The 24,658-nt window shown below is 43.4% G+C and overlaps 1 protein-coding gene and 1 pseudogene across 2 annotated transcripts; both read left to right on the plus strand.

The window, feature by feature from the left end:
- The first annotated feature begins 4,045 nt into the window (after nucleotides 1–4,045).
- Nucleotides 4,046–13,772, plus strand: LOC149281305 (general transcription and DNA repair factor IIH helicase/translocase subunit XPB). 2 transcript variants are annotated; one of them, XM_089499453.1, is made up of 16 exons: nucleotides 4,046–4,073; nucleotides 4,917–5,122; nucleotides 5,780–5,799; nucleotides 6,250–6,517; nucleotides 6,649–6,698; nucleotides 7,074–7,209; nucleotides 7,697–7,861; nucleotides 7,948–8,152; nucleotides 8,594–8,908; nucleotides 9,298–9,482; nucleotides 10,833–11,035; nucleotides 12,311–12,407; nucleotides 12,620–12,737; nucleotides 12,892–13,010; nucleotides 13,140–13,295; nucleotides 13,638–13,772. In XM_089499453.1, the coding sequence occupies exons 1-16, from the start codon at nucleotides 4,046–4,048 to the stop codon at nucleotides 13,770–13,772; spliced, it is 2,406 nt and encodes an 801-aa protein (XP_089355579.1). The 2 variants fall into 2 exon arrangements, with proteins under 2 accessions (XP_089355579.1, XP_089355580.1); XM_089499454.1 differs by lacking the exon at nucleotides 5,780–5,799 and having other exon boundaries at nucleotides 6,281–6,517.
- Nucleotides 13,773–18,938: 5,166 nt separating this feature from the next.
- LOC149281306 (cytochrome P450 27C1-like) lies at nucleotides 18,939–24,358 on the plus strand (annotated as a pseudogene).
- Nucleotides 24,359–24,658: the final 300 nt, after the last annotated feature.

Here is a 24,658-nt window from a genome sequence, read left to right on the forward strand (position 1 = left end):
ATAGTTAAATCAGCGAGCCGGCCCCCTGTGTAGTGTATAGATAAATCAGCAAGCCGGCGCTCAGTATAATGTATAGTTAAATCAGTGATCAGCCCCTGTATAATGTTTAGTTAAATCAGTGAGCCAGCCCCCTGTAAAATGTATAGTTAAATAAGTGAGCCGGCCCCCTGTAAAATGTATAGTTAAATAAGTGGCCGGCCCCCTGTATAATGTATAGGTAAATCAGAGAGCCGGCCCCCTGTATAATGTATAGTTAAATCAGTGACCGGCCCCCTGTATGATGTATAGATAAACCAGCGAGCCGGCCCCCTGTATAATGTAAAGATAAATCAACGAGCCAGCCCCTGTATAATGTATAGTTGATGTAGGGAGATTTCCCAAATCTCACTTATTTAACTATACATTATACAGGGCCGTCTAAGGGAAATAAAGGCTGTGGCTGTCTCTTGATGATATGCAGTGGGAATAAACCCCTCTGCTCTGCTGGGTTCCGCTCGGTTCTGCTGGGTTCCGCTCAGTGACGGGAAGCTGATCTTTACGGAAACGTCGCCCGCTTTAGGTTTCTTTCTCGTGTTTTTATCTAAACGCCAAAGACAGTTTTTTTACGTAAAAGCATTTTTCTGCTCGTTATTGTCGGACTCGTTGTTTCTGTTTTTTCCGCATTTGTGGGTAAAAGGATGTTTGACCCGTTTGTAGCATTAATATTTACTTGATTACGTTGCAAAACGCATAGGATAATAAAAGCGTTTCGTAGCCGTTTGGTGGCCGTGGGTTTAACCCCCGGCCGTCTGGTCGGTTTTGTGCAGCCCTTGCCAACATTTTAGTGGATGTTCTGCTCATTTTAGGAGATTTTGGGTTATTTTATTGAATTAAATTGGGTTTGCTGAACAGCGGGAATTCCCTACAGTAGCTGTAAATAAGTCTGTAAATTTTGTATTTTTTTTTAACTTTAATCTTTGTTTTAGATTATGGTTTCCTAATTTTCTACTGATTTCATTCACTTTGGGTTCGTGGGATTGTGGATTTTTTTGTGGCAGCCTTTCATCCGTGGGTACGGAGCGTATTTAGTGGACTTGATACTTTTATTGGAAGTATCTCGCCGCGGCTGTTGGTTACTCTATAGAGATGAGCTATCCGGTTTGGGGGTATAACATGAATAAAATGAAGAAGAGACCTCGATGGCCTCTGAAACCCACAATCTGTTCTACGATGAAGGGATCAACGTTCTACGGCTAAAACGCTTTGTGTGAATGAAATGATTGTCTCTCGTATTTCTGAACCAGAATCTGCCGCAGGAGAGAGAGAGGCTCCAGCAAAGCTTAAAAAGGGTTTATAGAAATCAAGAAATTGTGCGTTTGCCAAATATTGGGTTCATATTGGCTTTTTTTTTACATTTTGGTGCTTCGTGTTAAATCGAGAACCGTTGTTATTTTTGATTATTAATTTCCTCTTTCTGCAGATTGTTTTATTACAATATCCCACTTCTCACCCAAAGCCATCTCCTGTTCAAAAGTTTTGGGTCTCGGAGCCGTTTTCCTGGAAAACGAGGAAATGTGCTTTTCTTTCAAAAACTAGGCAATTTCTAAGCGACCCCCAAACTTTTGAACGTTGGGAAATTTGTAATATTTCTCACCTGATTGTAAATGTTTGGGTGGCATTTGTAGGATTCCTTAATGTACAGCGTATTTTATTTTTTTTTTAAACCATTTTCTGTAAATATTTTGAGGTTTCGTTTTGAGCGATACGTCTGTCAGCGTTATATACGTCTGTCTTTACTTTCCAGCACCTAGTGGGGGACAGTGTGGCCCTTCAGGGGAATTAACCCCTGTTTAGCGGAGACTTTTTAAGCAGCAGCCGGGTTCTGCCCTTTCTTCTTGCCCCAGGTACCTAAACCCAGAAATAACTTTTAGGGGTTAATGCCAGAAAAGGCAGAAATACATCATATTTACTCACCTACCATAGACAGGGGGGGTATTATTCTGCTGTAGCGTGTTTTATGAGCGGCATATGATGCTTCGGTGCCCTAAGCGTACGAGGAGGGTTAGACATCTCGGATAGTTCGATACTTCCGGGTAAACGTGGCTAGCCAATCACGGCTGAATTCGATTCCTGGTAATCAATGTATCCATAAAACATGAAATGGATTGTCCCGGATTCAGTATCTGCGATAAAACGTATCACTGGTTTTCCCCCTCGTTTTTTCCATTGTAATTACGTTACATTAAATCACATTTTATTTACAGAGCGCCCGCAGACTCTGTAGCGCTGTACAAATCTATGCAAGAATTTCTATTCGATTACCTACGAGAAATATATCTCTGGCGTGGAATTCAGAAGAGACTTGCGATACGTCTCGGATACTGAATTCACAATGAAATGTATCTGTAAAGCCGCCACGAGATTATTTGTTGTCAGGACTTAACTTTGTATCATGAGCGGCAGACCCGGAGCTGGAGGGCTGCATCGGTCAAACACAATACATACTCACTCTGCTGAGAGTCCTCGAATGCCGTCTGATTTTACTATGCATCGTGCAGGGCATGCGGTTACAGGTACACGAGCACCGTAAAGGTAACGGCATACAACACGTCTGTCCGGAATACCCACGCGCAGAGAATTCTAGAACGTTCTTTAAGTTCCTTATTACGTTAATACTCGAATTGAGATTTTTCTGTATTGTACACAAAATTTCATGGTACGTACTAAACTAATGACATCTACGGGCAATTAAAAAAAAAGCATTTCCGTTTATTTGCTTAGAAATTGTGAGATTTTTATTTTTTTATTATTTTAATTTATTGTTTTATTTTAAATATTTTTTTTTTTTTTTTTTGTGTACAAAACATTGATTGGAATTCTGTAAATTTTTACTTTTTTTTTTTTTTTTTTTTAAGAGAAATGTGATATAGAATCCTAACTGTCGACCACAACGATCCATAATCTGCCTGATTTGCCCCTTAATTTCTGTATTTCTGTATTCTTCAGAACCTTTTGTTTTTCTATCGGCACATTGTTTATTTAGAATGAAAGATACGTATATATATATATAATATCTGAGAGATAATTTTCTAGATGTCTATATCTTCAGCTGGCTGAGATTCAGAAAATATTTTTATTTTATTTTTTTTTTGGTTTTTTTTTTCCAATGGTTTCAAATGTGTTTGTAGATTTGATATTAAAATATGCATTGGTACGATACAACCTTAAAAGCCAATAACTGCGTGGCGTCTCTTTATTCTGATTTGTGCATTTATTTAAATTCTATTTTTGTTTTCAAGGGAATGAAGTTACTCGTCCAATTCTTATTTTGCTACATTTTAGATTTTTAGCATGTATTTTGTGATTCGTTAGTCTAGCCAATAAAAATTCTTCCAGCCTGACAACTTACACTAAAATACAGTAATTTTTAAATTTTAAATTCTTTTGGATCATGTCTAGAGAGCCGCCCATGGGAAGCGTAACGGATACGGTTCGCACGCCAAGACCGGCACCACCTTGAGATTTACTGCTCAGAACAGCAAGGACTTAAAGCAGCATTTACACCCTGACTGGGTCCTTTAACTGCTGCCAGTTCTCCCCCTGTGTGGTAGTTGCACAAAATATCGGGGCGCTCCAGATCTGCAACGCCTTGCTAGTGGGATCTGTATGGCGTTATCAATGACTGCAGATAATTCCAATCTAAGTAGTAAACAGCAATATTAGGGGCCCCCTCACTGTAATCAGCTGATTGCCAAGTCTCTGCCTGTGGTCAGGGGCGCCGTTTTCAGCTGATTTGCAAAACCTACGTATCGTTTAAAAGTCCCCTCTGCTGCCCTCCTCCCTCCTTGCCCCGTGAATTAACTGCCCTCTTTATAACCCTCCTGAGGCCGGAACCGTACGATGTCAGCGCAGATAACGCCTTTCCCAGCAGCCGCCAGAGGGCGCTCTCGAACACGCGAATCATTAATTGTCCCTTCTGTGTACTCGTAGCAGAGACCGGAAGCGAGAGAAGCAACAGGAAGTGATCGCTTCAGGCTGAGCTGCTGTGGCGTAGAGACGCTGCGACATGGGAAGGAAAGACAAGTCGGACAGGGGTGAGTAAACAGCCCCCTCAGCTTTACCCCATGAGGGCACAGGTGGCGTACTGTCACGGGGTATTAGTGGTGGGGGTGTGTGGGGTATTACGCTGCAGTCTGCTGGGAGCCAAGTCGTGCAGTTAGAGTGCAAGTTTCTAAGACTACCAGGACCTTGCTATTGAAGGGGTTGTGCCTCTTAAATATTAATATTTATCAATTTTTACTTCAATGCTTTGCTGTGGCAGTGAATTCAATCTGTATTCTGGCCAGAATTAATATAGTGTTTTTATGCTGCCAGGAATAAAACATGAAATGCTCTAAACAGAGAGCGTGGGGCTTCCTTAAAGCTTACGTCGCATTATTTATAGAGTTTGTAGCTTTATTATGATAGCAGACGGTGGAATCGATAGCGTTTTAATTCACAATATACAAATTAGCAGTAAGATAAAGCATTAAGTCACGCTGGTACAGGAGAGGCGATGGCCCTGCTCGTGTGAGCTTACAATCTAAAAATCAGATGGTTGTAGGAACACGTTGGGTTTAGTTTCTAAAAATTTTTGCTGTGTAAAACACTTATTTTATCATACACTTAGTATCATACACGTTGTGCTGAGAACCTCGATGGCGCTTAAGGCAACAGATAATGATTCCTTGGAATCATTACTTTATTTTAAGGATTAACAGCAGTTCTGGGGACCCAAATACTCGGTTTTCGGGACATTTTCAGGACGTCTGTTAGGGGACTCTTGAAACGGGATTAGATCACCGTACCATAAAACATACATCTGAATGTCAGCGGTCTCGTAAGAAGTATATTTTGTTTTAGCTTCAGATGTAATTTGCGTATTTATTATCTTACAGACAAGAAGAAGTCCAAGAAGCGTCATTATGATGATGAAGAGGATGAAGAGGATGAGGGCCCAGGCGGCGAATACCAAGAAGCCGTTCCTTCTGCTGCAGGCAAGCAGGTGGATGAAGATGGCACCAAGCACGATGAATATGGAGCCAAGGATTACAGACTGCAAATGCCCCTTAAGGCAGACCATGCGTCCCGGCCACTGTGGGTGGTATGTGTTGGATTCTCACCTAAAATCACAGAAAGCCTTGTTGACATGGTGTGTTGCAGGAGTTTTCAGGCCGCACACTGGATGTTAGACTTGTGTTTTCAGACTTTAACGAAATTTGACAGTTCCTTACTAATGTCCCTAAAAGTGATGAGAAACGCAATGAAGCAGAGGTCTCCGAATTTTTGTTGCTCTCATGTTCTCACTCACTCTCTCATTCTCTCACTCACTCTCTCATTCACACTCTCCTGCCTGCTGATCCCTTCCTCGTCTCCTTTCCCGCAGCTCCGCCTCTTGTTCTATTGACAGAGTTTATGTACTTTGTCCGCAAATCCGTCTGCAATATCCTGGCCTCTAGGAATGTTTCCATACAAAGTGCAGAGACACGGCGTGCAACATGGAGACAGTCTCTCCTGGGTGTGTGCAGAGGCTCTGCCAGTTTGGAGAAGTACCTAGATAACAGAGCTGATACAGTGAAGAAGTGCACTGGGAAAAAAGATAGAAGGGGGCAAGAGAAGAAGGGGGCTGTGGGAAAGGAGACAGGGACACTGAAGTGATTGGTGGAGAAGGTGGGAAGACATTGAGAGTGAGTGTGAGTGACAATTAATATTGTTTCCAAATGGGGAAAAACCCTGCGAACCAAAGGGGCAAGAAACGGAGGGACTACAAATTATTTTAAAGTTTTTGGTCCGTTTGCACAAGTCTGCTGGAGACCACCATGTGTCGTAGAGTCAGTGATCGCCTGTTTGGATTCCACTAGGAATAACATTGAAACCAGGGCTTTCTTCCCCGATGTGCCATATTATGACTTATTTTCACATATTTGCAATTAAAGCTTTCATCCTAACGATTGTGAGGTTTTGGGTAGAGCAGCCACTGGTTTCTGCCCTAGTTATAAAACATTAACAAACACTTAAGGATTGAAACGGCCGTTAAATGAGCAGCCGGTGAGGTGGAGGTCGGGAGCATTCTGGGATGGATTCTCTTCATGTCGAATGGTTAACTACTGAATGCAGCAGACAGCATTATAATAGAACTTCCCATAACAAGCTATACATGACCGCATCCTATATGGGAATCTAGATTTATTATTATTTTTGGTTAATTTAATTCAATTCAGTCATTTGCAGTGATTTTCTTTCTTTTTTTTCTTCCTGTCAGGCCCCTGATGGTCACATCTTCCTCGAAGCCTTCTCTCCCGTGTACAAATATGCTCAAGATTTCCTGGTAGCCATCTCTGAGCCCGTATGCAGACCCGTCCACGTCCACGAATATAAACTAACTGCTTATTCTTTATATGCTGCTGTCAGCGTGGGGCTGCAGACCAGCGATATCATCGAGTATTTGCAGAAACTGAGCAAAACCGGTGTGCCAGATGGCATCGTGCAGTTTATTAAGGTGAGTTTAGCTGTACGGACGCTTTTTGTTAATGATTCCTCTCGGTGATAGGAAAAAAAAATCTGATGACCACAGATCAAAACAGATTTCATGTTGACGTTCTGACATGTGTTCCTCTTGTTTTTCTGCAGCTCTGCACGGTCAGTTATGGAAAAGTGAAGCTTGTTTTGAAACACAACAGGTGAGGGTGTCCTGTGACAGGTGGACTCCATATTTTGTGGTGTACAATGTTATTTAGGTACTTTACAGCAACTTCCCATAATGTAAACTCCCCCCTTTCATGGAGACCGTGTCACATGTATGAATACATAGGAATTCCAGTGCAAAGTGAAGCAATCACCAGGTTGCCATGGCAACTTCACCACTTTGTCACCACTTTGTATTAGCATTGCTACTCACACATAAAGTGTGTTCTCTATTTTCATACTAGGATCTGTATTTAGTGTATTTACCCATTATATTTCGAGTTGCATGTCCCCTGCGAGGGCAGTCATACCGTATCATTGCGCATTACAGCCTTGTGTACTGAAATGTACCTGTTTGTGGACCATTCCAGGTACTTTGTGGAGAGCGCACATCCAGAGGTTATTCAGGATCTTCTCCAAGATTTGGTAATCCGAAGCTGCAGACTGCGGAACGCGGAGGGGGAGGAAACAGAGCTCATCACGGAAACTTTTACAAGCAAGTCTGCGGTAAGTCTGACGCTGTTACCTTCCCGGCCCTGATCCATAAACCGCTTGTCAACTGCTGACACCACAATACATAATGCAATTTGTCCAACCTTTATTATATGTAATATAACTGCAACAAAAATGTCTCTTGTACCTATTCAGGCACTTTAAATATTTAAATCGTCCTCCCCAATGCATCTCCTACCTTTTGAGTTGATCAGTTACTGGTTAATTATTTTTAGTGAGTACCAACACAAAATGGTGAATTTATCAAACTCCTGCAAATGCATAAAGTGATTTGTAAATATTTTTGGTGCATATTCCTGCGTAATTGTTTCCTAATTGCTATTACTCGCATGTAGATTGATTTTTTTCGCTTGGCGTCTTTCTGCCACTGTTTTTATTCTTTAATAAAGACAACTTTAAGGTCAGCGCTTTTTGTTTGTTCCGAATAACGTCACCTTTTACCCATTATTCGTGCTTGACTGATCACTTTCTTTTGATCTAGATTTCCAAAGCAAATGAAACAGCCGGGGGTCCTTCAACCTCGCAGAATCCTGAGTCTCAGGACAAACCAGATGTGCCTTCTGACCTGTTCGAGTTTTATGAACAAATGGACAAAGAGGAGGAGGAGGAGGAAGAAACCCAGACTGTATCCTTTGAGGTCAAACAGGTAGCGTTTTTTGTTGGCATGTATTCCGTGAGCCGCAGCCTTTAATTAAAGAATGATCGCATCATAAACCGTTCTTTATTTTTAAGGAAAAAATAGAAGATCTTCAGAAGCAATGTATTCATCTGGAGTACCCTCTGCTGGCAGAATACGACTTCAGAAATGACACGATGAATCCTGACATTAACATTGACCTAAAGCCCACAGCTGTCCTGCGCCCGTACCAGGAGAAGAGTCTGCGCAAGATGTTCGGGAACGGACGTGCCCGCTCTGGGGTCATAGTGCTTCCCTGCGGTGAGGATCCTACCCTGACACACGGGGCAATATGCTGCTATGCAAATAAACTGATCATTTTTGAGGAGGAGGACTATCCACGCCACTATAGCAAAGGAAATAATATTGGGGTATATTTTCAATATTTAGAGAGAAGACACAAATGAAGCAACCAAAGAAAAGTTAAAATGCGCAGAGATCCAAGGAATTTTTGTTATTAGAATATGGATTTAGATGTTTGTAAAATTGCTTAATAAGGATAGATATATGCAGGAATGGTTTATATAATGCACAATGTTCTGTGGTTTATGTGCAAGTGTTTATATAGCTCGGGGGGGGGCTTATAAATAATAATAAAAAAATAAAAGAACACACATTGCAAATGCTTAACATAAAATATTAGTGTCCTGGTAGGAAAGAGGGCTGTTCAGGTCAGACCTAAGTTTCCTCCTTTTCCCGTAGGTGCCGGAAAGTCGTTGGTCGGTGTTACCGCTGCGTGTACGGTTCGGAAGCGCTGCCTGGTCCTTGGAAACTCTGCTGTGTCTGTAGAACAGTGGAAAGCCCAGTTTAAAATGTGGTCGACCATCGATGACAGTCAGATCTGCCGCTTCACGTCGGACGCGAAGGACAAGCCGATAGGATGCTCCATCGCAATCAGTACGTACTCCATGCTGGGACACACGACGAAGCGGTCCTGGGAGGCCGAGCGTGTGATGGATTGGCTGCGAAGCCAGGAGTGGGGGCTGATGATACTGGATGAAGTGCACACCATTCCAGGTAATTACATGCAAACAGACATTGAAAATGTAGTCTAATATTTAAGACATTTTTAAAACATTACGGGGTTTGTAAAAAAACTAAGTTCATTTGATTTCAAAAGTGAAAAATCTAAAACATAAAAATTAAATCCTTTTTGTTTCATTCTTGAGCAATTATATTTTGTAGATTATAGACGTAGCAAACATTTTTAAGGATTTGTATTCTCCCACCTTCCTCATGAAGCCTTTCAAGGCACCCGGTTAAAAGGTTACACGTTTCCTCTGATGTTTGGAGACTGAGAAAGCCGCTCCTGGCATGTTAGGGTTAATGACAAAAAGCGTATGAATTATGAGATTTGTGCGCACTTCGTCACACATTAACGTTATCGCGGTCTAATTTGCTTTCAGCCAAGATGTTCCGTAGAGTCCTGACTATAGTCCAAGCTCATTGCAAGCTGGGTCTCACGGCGACGCTCGTCAGGGAGGACGATAAAATCGTTGATTTGAATTTCCTGATTGGTCCAAAACTCTATGAAGCCAACTGGATGGAGCTGCAGAATAATGGCTACATAGCCAAGGTGCAATGCGCAGAGGTGAGTGAATAATTTAAATAGCACAACCTTGACATATTACTTAAGGAAATATAGTTGGCTTCATTTTGCTCTATAAAAGTAAATCATTAAAGAATTTAGTAGTGAAAATGAACAACATGATTCGAGCCGAAACTTGTTACCAAAAGTGTTTAGCACAAAACAGTGATTTTGTGACAATTCCGTGGGGTTTTTTTTGCACCCTGGGCTGTTAGGGGTTCAGCCGGCGACCTGGAAACCGCTTGTGATTTAATCCGCTTGTCGTTTTCCTGCTCAATTAGCGCCAGACAAGTGCGTACGGCTGGAAGGAAACACAAAGGGGTTGGGGGGTAAAATAGCTCTTTGCTTTCCTGATTTCACCAGGCCGGCTTTAATGGCCGGGGTCACCTTTAGCCTGTAGTTTGTGTTCCCTGGAGAGGCCGTCGCTCTCCCCGTTTCTTGATACGTCTGATTGATAAAACGTTGTTTGGAGTCCGTGTGTCAGTCCTGATCAATAATGTTTATCTTCATTAATTTAATCTGCCGGGAATTTATGTTTTTAACAATTCTATGCACAATATCTGGTTATATTTAGTTCGAGTCACGGCTTTAACTTTTGTCAGTGGAGATATATAATATATTTTACCGTTATGATTTTAATTAAAGAAGAAAGGCAAAATAAACGCGGCTTCGTTAAACTTGAATGCCTTTTAAAATAATCAATATATTACTTCTGGATTTAAAAACGCCGTCTGAAAAATCTCGGCAGCTCCCTAGCTCTAGATGCTCCCTCCTCTCTCCGCAGTTCCCTCCGGTTTTGGACGCTCGATGCAGCCAATTGCTGGCAGGAGGGCACACCTGTTGTAACCAATGGGAGCGTCAGATTTGCTCACGCTGGGGATCCTATGAAATATAGAGCAAACACATTTTCCCGAATTATATAGAATCTTAGCGGCGTTTTCATCAACTTCTAACCAACAACCAAGTTTTTGACCAATTTTAACAAAATAAATTTGCATGTTTAGGGAAAATACTTTAAAATAAATAAATCACTAATTTGACAAACGGCAGTAAAAATCCTCATCTAGTTCCCGTACGCAACTCTCTTGGCGCGTCATTCATCCTCACGTCCAGCGAATGTTGGCCCACGTTGCCAGGTAGCTGCATAAAAGCAGTGATTAAGACATTTTTTTTGTCTGTGAGGGCCGGAGGAACCCGTTGCCTTGGTAAATCGCGCATGTATTAAGTACTTGTATTCTAAAGGCAATGAAGGGGATTGTGTCTTCATTAAGAATCCTTTCTCGTTCTGAGTGCGCGCTTGGCTCCCGGGCAGCCGACATGTTCCTTTATTCCATCGCATTTATTTATCTCCAGGTCTGGTGCCCGATGTCTCCGGAGTTCTACAGAGAATACGTCGCCATCAAAACAAAGAAGCGCATTCTGTTATACACCATGAACCCCAATAAATTCCGAGCGTGCCAGTTCCTGATTAAGTTCCACGAGAGAAGGAATGACAAGATCATTGTGTTTGCGGACAATGTCTTTGCGCTGAAGGAGTACGCCATCAGGCTTAACAAGTAAGTGGTGCCCAATAGCAACTAGGCCTCTCCCTGGTGGGACCCTCTGTGCGAACTGAGCCCCCCGTGAGCAAAACTACCTTACAGGCAGAGATCCGGGACAGTTTGGTGCTACCGCTTTTAACTTGGTCGGTGTAGTCCGCATGCGGATTTGCGTTGCTAATGGAAACGCATGGCGACGCAGTCTGCCCGTGCGTCTGAAGCAAACACTCGTGTAGTGCGAGTGATTGGGTGGTTTGTTCCCCCTTGTGGCCCTTCCAGCAAGATAAAAGCAGCTGACCAGTGATTATTAGAATCAAATCATAGGAAAAGAAACCAATTTAGAGTATTGTGTGTTGTACCTTGTGCAACGATAAAATATATAATATATATAACGGGAAAGGCTTCTTCTGCCTGCAAGTAACTATGAATTTGATTTGTTGTTTTTTTATGTTAATTTGCAATAAATTGTCTAAACCCCACAGCCGATGTAATGTTAGGCAGGTGAAACAAACGGATCTCTGAAAGGAATAAGCAAGATTTTGCTTTAAATTTTTTGTGCCGTTGCCGATATTTTCATCTCTTTTATATGCTAACTTGTACTTGCAGTAAAGCTGCGCGCTCCTTTTGTGTCAAGACGTCCTGTTACTGTTTGTAAGGCTCTGCAGGTTGCAATTACAGTATATAAGATTCTCTACCAAACAGCCCAAAACTGGAAAACTGAGCAGAAACACTCAAGTTTCCCTTTTTCTTTTAACAACACAGAATAGTGAAGCCTTACACCCGGGGGGTCGGAGTAGAATATTGCTCCCCTTAATGGCACCAAATTAGTTAACCCGCTGTCTAGCTACTTTCTTAGAAAGCGGGGATCAGGTCTGGGAAGCCGAGCTGCTGTCACCAGATGTATGGGGAAGTGTGAACTTTTGTCACAGTTGGCGCATTCATTCCTTATCCGCTCACACGGAACAATGAACAAAGACTAATAACGTTCCCATCATCATCCCGCTAATCTCCTTTCAGACAGATTGAAGGCAGTCCCCTAAATCTTCCTGAAAGATCTTTTAATCTGCAAAATTTAGAGTCATTATTTTTTTAAAAGCCTCATTAGAAACGTCAAATTCGGGAATACCGAGGATGGGATTTGGGGGAGTTAGCTGCTGATCCGCCGCTGATCATAATTGGTCTGGTTACGCGATCTCCCAGCATTAAGCGAACGGAATAAAGCGCGATTTACAGAAGTAACAACAACAAGCTAACATTACGCAGTATTACTGATTTATTCTTTTTCTCTCCCAGACCTTACATCTACGGCCCGACATCTCAAGGGGAGAGAATGCAGATTCTGCAAAACTTCAAACACAACCCAAAAATCAACACGATCTTTATCTCTAAGGTGCGTAAATGTCTGCCCCTGGTGGATGAAGACGCTCGCAGGGTCCGTCCGATGGTCCGAAGGACGGACCCCAGGATACGGTCGTAACGTTAGACCTTCATCTCGATGCTCAAAATGTACAGCAGTGAAGAGTCTGACGAGTGATAAATCACGGCTTTAACCTCCGTAGGCTGTTTCGCAGCGACTGTTTAACGCTGTTTACCTCCGATTAGGTGGGAGACACGTCCTTCGATTTGCCCGAAGCCAATGTGCTCATTCAGATCTCGTCGCATGGTGGGTCTCGGAGACAGGAGGCCCAGCGTCTCGGAAGAGTTCTGAGAGCAAAGAAAGGTAACAGAAAGAAATCCCCCCCCCCTCCAAAAAAAAATACATTTTGTAAATGGATTTTGAAGGCAAATGGTATATGCTTTGGTGGCAGTTATTACGGTCGTCGTGGGGGCCGCCGACATTCTTCCCAGGTTAACCCTGTGTTCTGTTTCTTAAGGCATGGTGGCGGAAGAATACAACGCCTTCTTCTACTCCCTGGTGTCTCAGGACACTCAAGAAATGGCCTATTCCACCAAAAGGCAGAGGTTCCTGGTGGATCAGGGCTACAGCTTTAAGGTAATTCTCTTTGATTTAGTGGAAGTCGTACTTCTCGAGACTTATTTCTGCTCCAGCAGAACTTGCACATTAAAGTTTGTTTTTATCTATTATTGTCAGGGGGAAATAATTATCAATTTTTTTTATTAGGTCATCACAAAACTCGCAGGGATGGAGGAGGAAGATCTGGCCTTTTCTACCAGGGAGGATCAGCAGCAACTTCTTCAGAAGGTCCTCGCCGCCTCTGACCTCGATGCCGAGGAGGAGGTGGTGGCCGGAGAGTTTGGATCCAAATCTTCTACCCACGTAAGTATTCTCTGTCTGCCTTTACTGACCAGCGTACCAGCTGGGCCAACGTGTTACCCATGCCCGTTCGAGCCTTCCTCCTCTCAACCATGGTGAGCACTTTCACCAAAACAAGTGGAGCAGCCTCCCAACAGAAGTGGTAGAGGGTAAAACAGTGAGGGGTATTAAACATGCATGGGATAGACATACAGCTCCTGAATCTAAGACGAGACCAACCACTGATTAAGGTTTTAGTCTTTACAGCAGGAGAAACGGGCGACTAGACGGGGGCCGGATGGGGCCGATCTGCGGACAATTTCAGTTTCTGTGGTTTTTTATTATTGGGATTTTTCCCCCCTGCAGGTGGCACGACGCGTGGGCACAATGAGTTCCATGTCGGGTGCAGATGATACGGTTTACATGGAGTACCATGTGCCCCGGAACAAGGGTTCTGCAAACAAGCATGTGCACCCCCTCTTCAAACGCTTCAGGAAATGAGTCCGTTATTACTCGTACTGTCCATCCCGTCGGCGCCGGACGCTCTCCATAAATCGCTGTGGAATTACGGCGCAGCCCGGGGACTCTGTTCATCTTGTATAAAAACGTGACACGTTTCATGGCTAAGCCATGGCTTATAGTTTCTTAAAGGAAAAGTATAAGAAGAATCCGCCGTTTGATGCGACATTTTTCTAATGTACAGAATTTCCTTTTACTGCTGCTTGAATACGTTTATTTATTCAAAAGTGTAGATATCATACATTTACAAAAACTATTCCAGAAAGGAATATACAAAGTTTTTTTTTTTCTTTCTTAATTGATTTACCCCTCCCCCATTTAAAAAAAATGCATTCTTGTCTTAAATTAATAAAAATTTAATACAAATAATTATGTGGACCTCCTGTAATTATCATCATCCTTGGCCGTGGGTAATAATCAAAGGGGAGAGACTAGAAAGAATAAAAAAAATCTGTATTGTCTATTAAATGTTTCAATATGTTATAAAGAGCAGGAGAAATTTGCCCCCGATTAAAAGTTGTTGGGGCAGGGAACGTTGAGTGATGGTGGGGGCAAATACCCCCTACGCTGGTCGTCCGCCCAGGTGCTCTGCGTTGTTGGAAGTGACAGGTTTACCTTAAGAAGTAAGAACGAGGACAATTATAGAGTCTGTGACCATAACGCTAATATAGGATAGTTTAATGCACCGTGTGAGTGGGGGCTAAGCCGAGGACTTGCATCTCTGGAACATAAGGGGTTAAAAGTTCGGTCTCGAGCCAGGTCTGGCCGGTATCTCACGTGGGACGCCAGGACTCTCCCGTCATCTGCTTCTCATATTTCTTGTGCTTTTAATCCCTCGGCAGTCGACTTTCAAGATCTTGGCATCCGACGCGATCGCAAAATCTAACTGGAAGGGCGCGATTCCTAGAAGCCGTGATTCACATGAATTCTCGTACGTCAGATATATAGATAAGGACGTTCCGGAACGCGGACTCCACAAACCTTCTACACCGTTTAGCGGAGGATTCCGGACGGACGGGTCACCGGGCTCCAGGCATCCCCTCGCAGAAGCCGTACTATTACTTTTTATCTATTTTAAATAAAAAACAATATATGAGTTGTAAAAAAAAATACCCAGGTACCTTTAGATACCGACTCCTTGTTCGGTTATGGACACGGTTGCCGTACGGTTGCCATGTTGTCTAATATTACATGTTCTCACCCAGACATGATGAGTGTGAATGAGCAAATATTTGAGGCATTTTCGCTTTAGATGCCAACTTTCTCTGCCTATGAATCACGGGCTGACATTTGTTCTGGAAACTGTTGAATGAAACCAGATCTTTCCAATCCAGCCTCCTTCACATATTTTTTTTTCTTTTTTTGACGGATTTGGGAACGATTGGAAAAATACACGTGTTCTGAAATTCCTAAAATTACGTTTTAATATTTTTTTACCAACGTAAACCTCTTGATGCGTTAGAACCGATCACGTTTATTAAAATATATATTGTGGCTGAATGCATAGAATTTTTTAAATCATATTTTATCCCTTTAAGGTAATCGCAAAAGAGAGAATATTATTATATTATATACGTATCAGCCGTAATGTAACATTGTTTATCTCATTTTTAACCCCCCCCAAAAAAGGAAAAAATTCTCACATAGCAAAATAATACTCAAATTATTGTATATAAATCAAAGTATCCAGCTATGTATTTTACTTTTCGGAAAGCGTTAACATGTTCACTTCCAGTCCTGTAGAACTGGGTATTTTCTGAAACGTTAGGGCGTTTGGGGAAGAACCCCTCCGCAGAAAGATTCTTCTCAACCAAGTCACGGGGAAGACACAACTCGCCGGCCAGGATGTGGAAGACGAACGTGCTTTATGACCGTGTCATTGAGTGGAACACAGAGAATTCAATTGCTAACCAATGGAAATTGAGTACCTGGAGCGTGGTAACCAATCAGTTTGAACCCACAGTGCAGAACGATAACCAATAAGAACAGGGCAGTACATCGAAGAGCGACAGAGACACTTAAAATAGAACACCCAATAGATACATGGGGGGGGTTATGTGGGAGCGACCAATTCAAGAAAGAGCCTACTTCTTCAACGTAACTGCTGGGTTTAGGCACTGGTGGGACTCCTAATGATTTGGACTGGTTCGGTTCCATGTTGAGATCCGATGGGATGGACCGGTTCCATGTTGAGACCTGATGGGATGGACTGGTTCCATGTTGAGATCCGATGGGATGGACTGGTTCCATGTTGAGACCTGATGAGATGACCGGTTCCATGTTGACATCTGATGAGGTGGACTGGTTCCATGTTGAGATCCAATGGGATGGACTGGTTCCATGTTGAGATCCGATGGGATGGACTGGTTCCATGTTGAGACCTGATGGGATGGACTGGTTCCATGTTGAGACCTGATGGGATGGACTGGTTCCATGTTGAGACCTGATGGGATGGACTGGTTCCATGTTGAGACCTGATGAGATGACCGGTTCCATGTTGACATCTGATGAGGTGGACTGGTTCCATGTTGAGATCCGATGGGATGGAATGGTTCGGTTCCACGTTGAGATCTGATGGACTGGTCGTGGCCACCGGTGACAAGGCCAGCTTTCGGCAGATTTAAAATGTTCATGATTTGAGCACGGCATATCACGTATTCGGCGTTTTAAGGCGTTTAGTGGTAGGAATTAAATTAAGGTGATTATGGTAAAGCGCTGACCCAGGATAAAGTGAGGCTGACGGGAAGAATTGTGCTAAAAATGCAAAGATTATGGGGAAAAATAAATAACTTAAATTATGGCACAAATACCCTAGTTAAGCTCTACTGCTTTATGTTATGGGCTTCTCTAGAAGATTTAACCCTTCCCTTTGATCCAATAATAATAATAATAAATTAAAGCTCATGTTCCAGATTAATTATAAAAACTAAGATTAGAATATGGTATACAAATACAATTTAATTCTGAAATTATATCAATATTTTTTTATTAGATTATTAAATTATTTGATATTCCGCAGAAAAACAAGCAAAAAAAAAAAAAAGATTAAAAAAACGCAAATAATTAAAATCTGTAACATCAGCATATGATAGAAATTCTTAATTCTCTAATGCTATATTTTTTCAGAGCAATAACAAAATATCAATTATTTCAAAGTCTGGCTCAATGTTTTATGAAATAAAATTTTTACCTACTTAATAATTATGCTAAAATGCAAATTTACTATACTAAATAACTGAATATAAAAAAAAAAAAAAAGAAAAAGTATATTTTTTTAATTTCTTTCTTTTTTTAAATTTAAAAAATGCCATTTAAATCCCGTCGCCGATTCCAGGCGATTTTAATTAAAGGCGATAATAAATAAAATGAAAAAAAGAAACTAAATTACAAAAGTGTTTGAAAAGCTGACCTCTTACTGAACCTAAAGTGACATGAGAAACGTTCGCATCGCAACGGGGGCCACGTGACGTGGGCTCCACAAACGGGTTACGAGGGGCAAAACGTCAAGAAACTGAATTTAATTAGAACGCTCTTAACCCTTCACCTGCCAGCGGCGAGTGTTTCCATCTTTTTCAAGAATATTAAAAAAAGTCTAAGAAATATAAAAAAATATATATATATTTTGAAAAAAAAATTCTTAAAACTGTTGATAAAATCCAGAATTCCAAAATGTAAGCGGGACTTTCTAGAGTTATTTAACATGATGTGATAGAAATCCGCGTCCGTCTTTTAAAACGTCAGCGGTCTGTTGCCCAAATTGCTACTTTGTAAAAACGCTGCATGAAACGGCTTTAACCCTTTGGTGACTTTACTAAACCAAACAATAAATATATATATATATATATATTATATATATATATATATATATAAATATATATATATATATATATATATACAGCGCTTGTACGTGGGATTTAGAGCCCCCAAAATATGATGGCGCTATATATCACGTCTTGCATGTTTCTAGCCATAATACAATTAAATATTATTATTTATTGTTTTTATATGGCGCCATCATATTCCGCAGCGCTGTACAACGGGGATAGTTATCAGTCTAATTCAGAAATTTATTGTGATTTTTTTTTTTTCATTTTTTCCTAATTTTTGCATTTTAAGCAATATTTTTTATATTTGCAGAAAAGACACTAATAACTTTGATTTGTTTCTTTTTGAATTTCTAACAATTGCCGTCTGCCTCATTGCTGAGGATCAAGTCACGTTTGTAAGTTCCTATAAGGAAATCAGCGACAATTCTCCCAATTTACCGTTTGTTTTATAACGACGAAAAGATGCGCAAAAAAAAAAAGAAAAACTCAGGAAAATTGTGATTGTACCAATAGTAAATAAGAATAGTTTATAAAAAGTTGGCATTTAGTGCTAAAAAAAAAATGGGATCATCGATTTGGTAATTTGGGTTTAGATGCGTTGTTTTGGGGCAAGCGCTAAAAATTCTGGTCTGTAGCGGTTTTAAATCGCTCCTTATGTATAAAAGTGTGCAAAGTGATGCAATCGCCATGGCAACCAATAGTGACCAGTCACTTTTTTTTTTCTTCTAAGACCACAAATGTTTCCCTTCAATGCTGCGCTTTGGAATCTTAAGGGAAACAAAGTAACTAAAGAGTTAACGCATCCCTCTTCCCCCTTGTGCGGCTAAAAGCCTTTCTATGATGGAGGTGTAACCGCCCCAGCGTGGGGTATTTACAGATCTAATGCCCCGTTGGGGGGGGGTTTGCCCCCCGCGTGTGATTAAGGAAAGGCACAAGAGGCTATTGATTCCGGCCCCATTTCCATGTCTGCCCCCCCGCCCCCCCTCCTTGCCCCAGCCAGGGGGGAGGGGGCTTTAATAATGGAGTGTAAGCTGATGCCAGGCAGCTGCGGAGGGAAGCTCATTGTGCAGCGAGGAGAGAACGCACCGCGGCTGGACATGGCTCTCCTGGGGGCAGTGCGTGAGGCAGGGCTCTGGAGCTGGGCGGCTCGGGGGGCTGGCGGGAGGGGGGCTTCACCGGCTCCCCGGGATGTGGGCTGCTGGCCAGGCCCTCAGGGGAGGAGGGTGGAGGGTGGCAGGAGGAGGCTGGCCAAGGGGGCCACCGGAACGGGAGTGCGGGGAGACCCCCCTGCTGAAGGGGCTGAAGGACATGCCGGGGTCCCGGTACCCTCACCAACCTGCTGGAGTTCTTCTGGAGGGACGGGTTCAGCCGCATCCATGAGATCCAGGTACTGGGGGCCCCACGGGGGTGGGTCTGGGGGTCTTAAGGATGGGGAAAACCGCAGGTGGGGTGGGTCTTGGGGGGGGGGGCCCTGCGAGCTGACCGTGGGGGGCCCTTTATGACCTGGAGGTGTGGTCTGGTAGAGGGTCCCCAGTAGGCTGACGGGCAGTCTGTCCCGGGGGCTCTGTTGAGCTCCGTGTCTGTCCCTAAGTAAAGGGGGTAACTGGGGGCAGTTTGTCATATTTTGTAGACAACGGGTAACAGGGTATGAATTGAATCGCAGGGGGTTAATGTTTGCAGAGCTTGCCGCAGGGGGTTCAGCCACACCCATCCTGCAGGGGTTAATGTTTATTCGCTACACACAGCATGCAAATCGGGCTTCAGTGCATTGCGGAGGTTAATTTATACAGCGCTTTGCCGTCAGTGGGTGCAGCAGTGCAGGGGTTATTGGGTTGCTCTGTAACCCTTTGAGGGGCATCCTATCAGCTGCACGTGCCCCAGGAGGCAGTTATACAACCAGGGCGGGGGCTTTAGTCACTGGCCACTCCCACTAGGGCCGGCTTTACTTGCTGGCCGCTCCTCAACACGTTTAGCTCCGCTCTGGCCCCACCCACCAGGTGAGGGGTGTGGCTGGGAATCCAGCTGCTGGCCACCACATCTGCCACTAAGCACAGGCATGATGGGAGTTGTCCCCCAAAGTCACAGAGCAGTATTTGCGAATCAGCTGGGGCATTTTATTGGTTGCTATGGTGACTGCACTACTTTTTAACACTTCTACGTCCTGACTGTGTGAGCTTTCCGCCTTTGCATGATGTGAGTGGTGTCGGCTTAAAGCTGCTGGACTTTAATATACGTTCGCTGGAGAGGTGAACAATAAAAAGCACTCGCCTTGGGGGAGAAGCTGCAGCTCCCAGCCTCCTCTGCTCTATTCACCACTAATTGAAGCAGCCAATCAGTGGCAGGAACACACTTCCATAGAAACGAATGGGAGCACTTTCTGCATGTGTACGTGGGACTTCCGAGGTTTGCCGAGCTGGCTGGCGGTAAGTTTTAATTTACACCCCGGCGGGGGTGGCGGATGCCGGCTATCGCATCCCTCGTACGCAACTTTCAAAAACTCTGAAAACCCACCTTTTCCGAGAAGCATAAATATCCTAACGCTCTCAGCCATCATCCTAATCCATCTGCACGACCAACAAGATCATCCGGACCGACTCAAATCTTCTGCTCGTTTAAAATTCTTGAATTATGAGAACGGGGGCCGCTGGGGCATCCATCAGGACCAACTACTCATTGTACAGCGCTGCGGAATATGATGGCGCTATATATAACTACTGAGCTTTTCAAAGTCAAAAGGGCAACTTTGTGCCCAAAACCTCAGGTGCGCCGGGCCCTGCTCTAGAACCTGCTGACCCCTCGATGTCTTGATGACCCCAAAAAGGAATAAAATCCACCAAAAAACAAGACTATGCGGAGACTTTCATATCTACGTGGAATGGCCCGGCTTTTATTAATTGCCTCCTTGGTGTGTGTGGGGGTGGGGTGGTGGTGGTGGGGGGGGGTTAGACCATGAGATCCACTTAATGAGTCTATCGTTGCGTTACATGAGAAAAAGGGTGGGTTTTAGCTCCGTAGCAGCAGAAAAAGCCGATTAAAAGAAAACTTTATATATAATTGTTTTTAATTGGCTACTTTTTTTTGGACAAAAGCGTAAAACCCCAGATCTGAGTGGATTATTTGTCTGTTTGAACCACGCTGAAGCGTGCAGCTGATGCTGTTACCTGGAGTGTGAGCGCCCTCTGCTGGCTGTGCGTTGCTCTACAAGTAACTCACAATCAATGTGCCGGACTGATGGGGTATTTGGAGTGTAATAAAAAAAACTCTAAAATACCCCCTTAAAGGGTTTTATTTCCAAATTCTGACATTGTTTTGCCCCCCCCCCATTTAAAGGCTTTGCCGTGTAGTGTTTTTTATTTTTTTTATTTTAATTTATTTATTTAATAATATAGTATAATTTATTTTAAAGTCTCCGAGGGGTAAATGTTCTTTATACTCTTGGTTCTCATTGGCTGAATATTTTTTTGGGGGGGTTTTTCTTAACCAGAGGAAGCACGTCAGTGAGTACGGCCAGATCTTCAAGTCCCACTTCGGGCCCCAGTTTGTGGTCTCCATCGCTGACAGAGACATGATCGCGCAGGTGCTTCCGTGCGGAGGAGAGAGAAGCCCCCCCAGAGAGCCAACATGGAGTCCTGGCACGAGTACCGAGACCTGCGGGGGCAGATCTACCGGCCTTATATCCGCGTGAGTATCCAATGGGCTGCTGTTAGTTCTTCCGTCTGTGCGCACGCTGCCGGCTCCCGCCGCTTCCTGCTCAGCCACCCTAGGGGTTTCCTGGTTTCTTATGTAAGAATATACAGAATTTTATGCAGGGGGGGTTTTTTCCCCTCCTGGGGCTTTTACGCGTTCAAGTGATTCACTGAATGTATGATGGCAGGGGTAGAATGCAGTTAATTTGCCCCCTCTGGCGCCTCTCTCTGGCTGCCCACGGTAATGTCTGCTCTCTCCCCGTTACACCCAGGGAGGGGGGAGAAGTGGCTCTCGATGAGGAGTGTCCTGCGACAAAAAAATCCTCAAGCCGAGGGACGTGGCCATCTACTCCGGAGGGAATGAACGACGTGATCCGCGACCTCATTAAAAAGAATTCTCATCCTGAGAACCCAAGAGGGCGACGAGACCGTGGACCAACGTCAACGACCTTTTACTTCAAATACTCCATGGAAGGTCAGTGACTCGGAGATGATGTCATACAGAGCGACGCCGTGACAATCGCATCGGGATTTCCACTGTCAGCAGCAGTTTACATTACTTGTACTTTCCTGCAAATCGACCATTTTAGTGAATAAATCCCAGTGTGACCTTTTTTTTTTTTTAATTTATAATCTCATAGGTTTAAAAAAATGTACCCATGGTGGGTAATGGGATGGTGTGAATGGTCATTTTTATCTATTTATTAAAATATGAATATCCCCCCCCCCCCCCCCCTCCAATTCTGTTTTAACTCCTTCCTGTCCCTGATTTTTTTTTTTTATTTTTTTTTTTAAGCTGTCGCCACGATCCTGTACGAGTGCCGCTTGGGATGTCTGGACAATGAGGTCCCGAAGCGGACCCTGGAGTACATCGAAGCCCTGGAGCTAATGTTCAGCATGTTTAAAACCCACGATGTACGCCGGGAGCCATTCCCAAGTGGCTGAGACCCCTTCATCCCCAAACCGTGGAGAGAGTTCTGCCGATCGTGGGACGGACTCTTCAAGTTCAGTAAGGAGCCCCCCCGTTACCGATCTGCCGGCGTCTTCGAGGAACACGCGACTGCCGCGGAGTTTAAAACCCCACGGAGGGAAATCTCTTTACTAAGAGACTGTGTGTTTTTGGTCACTCAGGTCAGATACACGTCGACAACCGGCTGAAGGAGATCGAGTCCTCGCTCCGCTCGGGAGAAGACGTTCACGGCGGGCTTCTAACGTGTCTGCTGAGGAGTAAAGCGCTCTCCATGGAGGAGATCTACGCCAATATGACTGAGATGCTGCTGGCCGGGGTCGACACGGTAACTTTTAATTAAAAAAACACTTAAAAATATATTTAAATTGAATAAAGAGAAAAATCTGCTGTGGAGAAAACCCGTCAAATGCTATTCTGCGTTTTTGGGATTTATTGGAGATTTTTTTGTGTTCATCGTAACACAATGCAGACACCTAAATCTTACCTAATTCAGTAAATTTTCTCAACAATTTTCCTATTTTCAGGTTTTTGGTTTTTTTTTGTTGTGCCAAAAAACTCAGTATTTACTAACTTTACCTCTTAGAATTATTTAACTTTTTGTATTGAAATTAATGTATTAATAAATTTCATCACCCGTTGCCTTTTAAGCACCGACCTTTCTACCCCCTACCTCTGTATAGCGAACATCCTTCTGTCTCTCCAGACCTCCTTCACGTTATCTTGGGCGACCTACCTGCTGGCCAAAAGTCCCAAAGTCCAACGAGACGTCTACGCGGAGATCGTCGAGAACTTGGGGGAAAGACGTGGTTCCTGTTGCAGAAGACGTCCCAAAGATGCCGTTAGTGAGGGCTGTCTTAAAGGAAACCTTGAGGTGAGGGGGTAGCTTCGGGTTCTTGTGCCCCGGTAACGGGGGTAACGGGGTGTCATCAACGACGCTACAGCTGTGTGCAGGCAGCGGGACAGCAGTTGGAAAGAAGATTATTCCAGAAGCGGCAATTTAGATCTTGATTGCTAAACATCTGTTAATATTTCTGAGTTCCACCGAGCCGTCTTATCGAATGCCGTAATAAAGCGAAACGCGTCCAGGCTGCGGAAATAACGTGTTTTATTTTTTTTATTTGCAGGTTATTCCCGGTGCTGCCAGGAAATGGAAGAGTTACACAAGACGACCTGATCCTGGGAGGATACTTAATTCCCAAAGGGGTGAGACTTGGTTTTATGTTTTTATTTATTTTGTTTGTTACACAGATGATCAAAACTTTGTTGTATTGTGGGTTTTTTTTTGTTTTTTTTCTTTTTCCAATTGTTAGCATTACCGTTTGGCTTTTCGGCCTTATTTGCAGCCCATGGCCACTAAAAAAATTATATATATATATATATATATATATATATATATATATATATATATATATATATAATTACACCCCCACCCTAATTTTAATTATCAGTTTTTTATCATTTCTATCAAATGTTCCCACCAAAAAAAAAAAATTATATTAAAAAAAAAATATATAATTTTTTTAATTGAGGTTAGACTTTGTACATTTTTCTGATTCCTGGGTTCTGAACCCCTGGTTCTGGGCGTTTAATTAATAGACTATCTAGACATGGTCCCCTGTTGTATGTTCCAGACCCAGCTGGCTCTCTGCCATTATTCCACGTCCTACGAAGATGATTATTTTTCGGCTCCGGAGGACTTCAGGCCGGAGCGCTGGTTGAGGCACGGAAAGTTAGACCGGGTCGATAACTTCGGCTCCATCCCGTTTGGATACGGGATCCGCAGCTGCATTGGACGGAGGGTAGCGGAGCTGGAGATCCATCTGGCGCTTATCCAGGTGAAGTCTACGCCGTGTGAAACCCCACCGAGCCCCCCCCGTGTTCCATGCCGGGCGACGGTTACTTTGTTTCATTAACCAACGTTTAGTAAAAAGCTTTATGTATCGTTTTTCACTATTCTGATTTCCGCAGGTTCTTCAGAAGTTCGAGTTGAGGGTCTCGCCCAAGACCCAGACGGTCCACCCAAAAACTCACGGCTTGCTCTGCCCGGCCGATGCCATCAACGTGCGTTTTGTGGACCGTAAATAATCCTCGCCGCCGCGAACCGATTAACTTCATGGGATTAAAACAACAAAAAAATGGCGAACTGGAATTTTTGGACTAAACGACAAAATCCCTCTCCAACCTCTTTTTAGACTTCTGTAGACACGAAATGCAACGAGCTACCTGGCACTTTCCTAGTACTGTATCGCCCATCCTCCGCGCGGCAGGGGTTTGGACGACCGCCGTATCTGATGGTTTTTGGATCCATTTTTGTCTTCTAGAACCCTTTTTTACCGTAGGCGCGCAGGTCTAGAGGTTAAAATGTCCGCAAAAATCTATTTTAAT

The sequence above is a fragment of the Sceloporus occidentalis genome, unplaced genomic scaffold (assembly GCF_023333645.1).
Source record: "Sceloporus occidentalis isolate IW3139 unplaced genomic scaffold, rSceOcc1.0.p SCAF_136, whole genome shotgun sequence".
NCBI classification, from domain to species: Eukaryota; Metazoa; Chordata; class Lepidosauria; order Squamata; family Phrynosomatidae; genus Sceloporus; species Sceloporus occidentalis.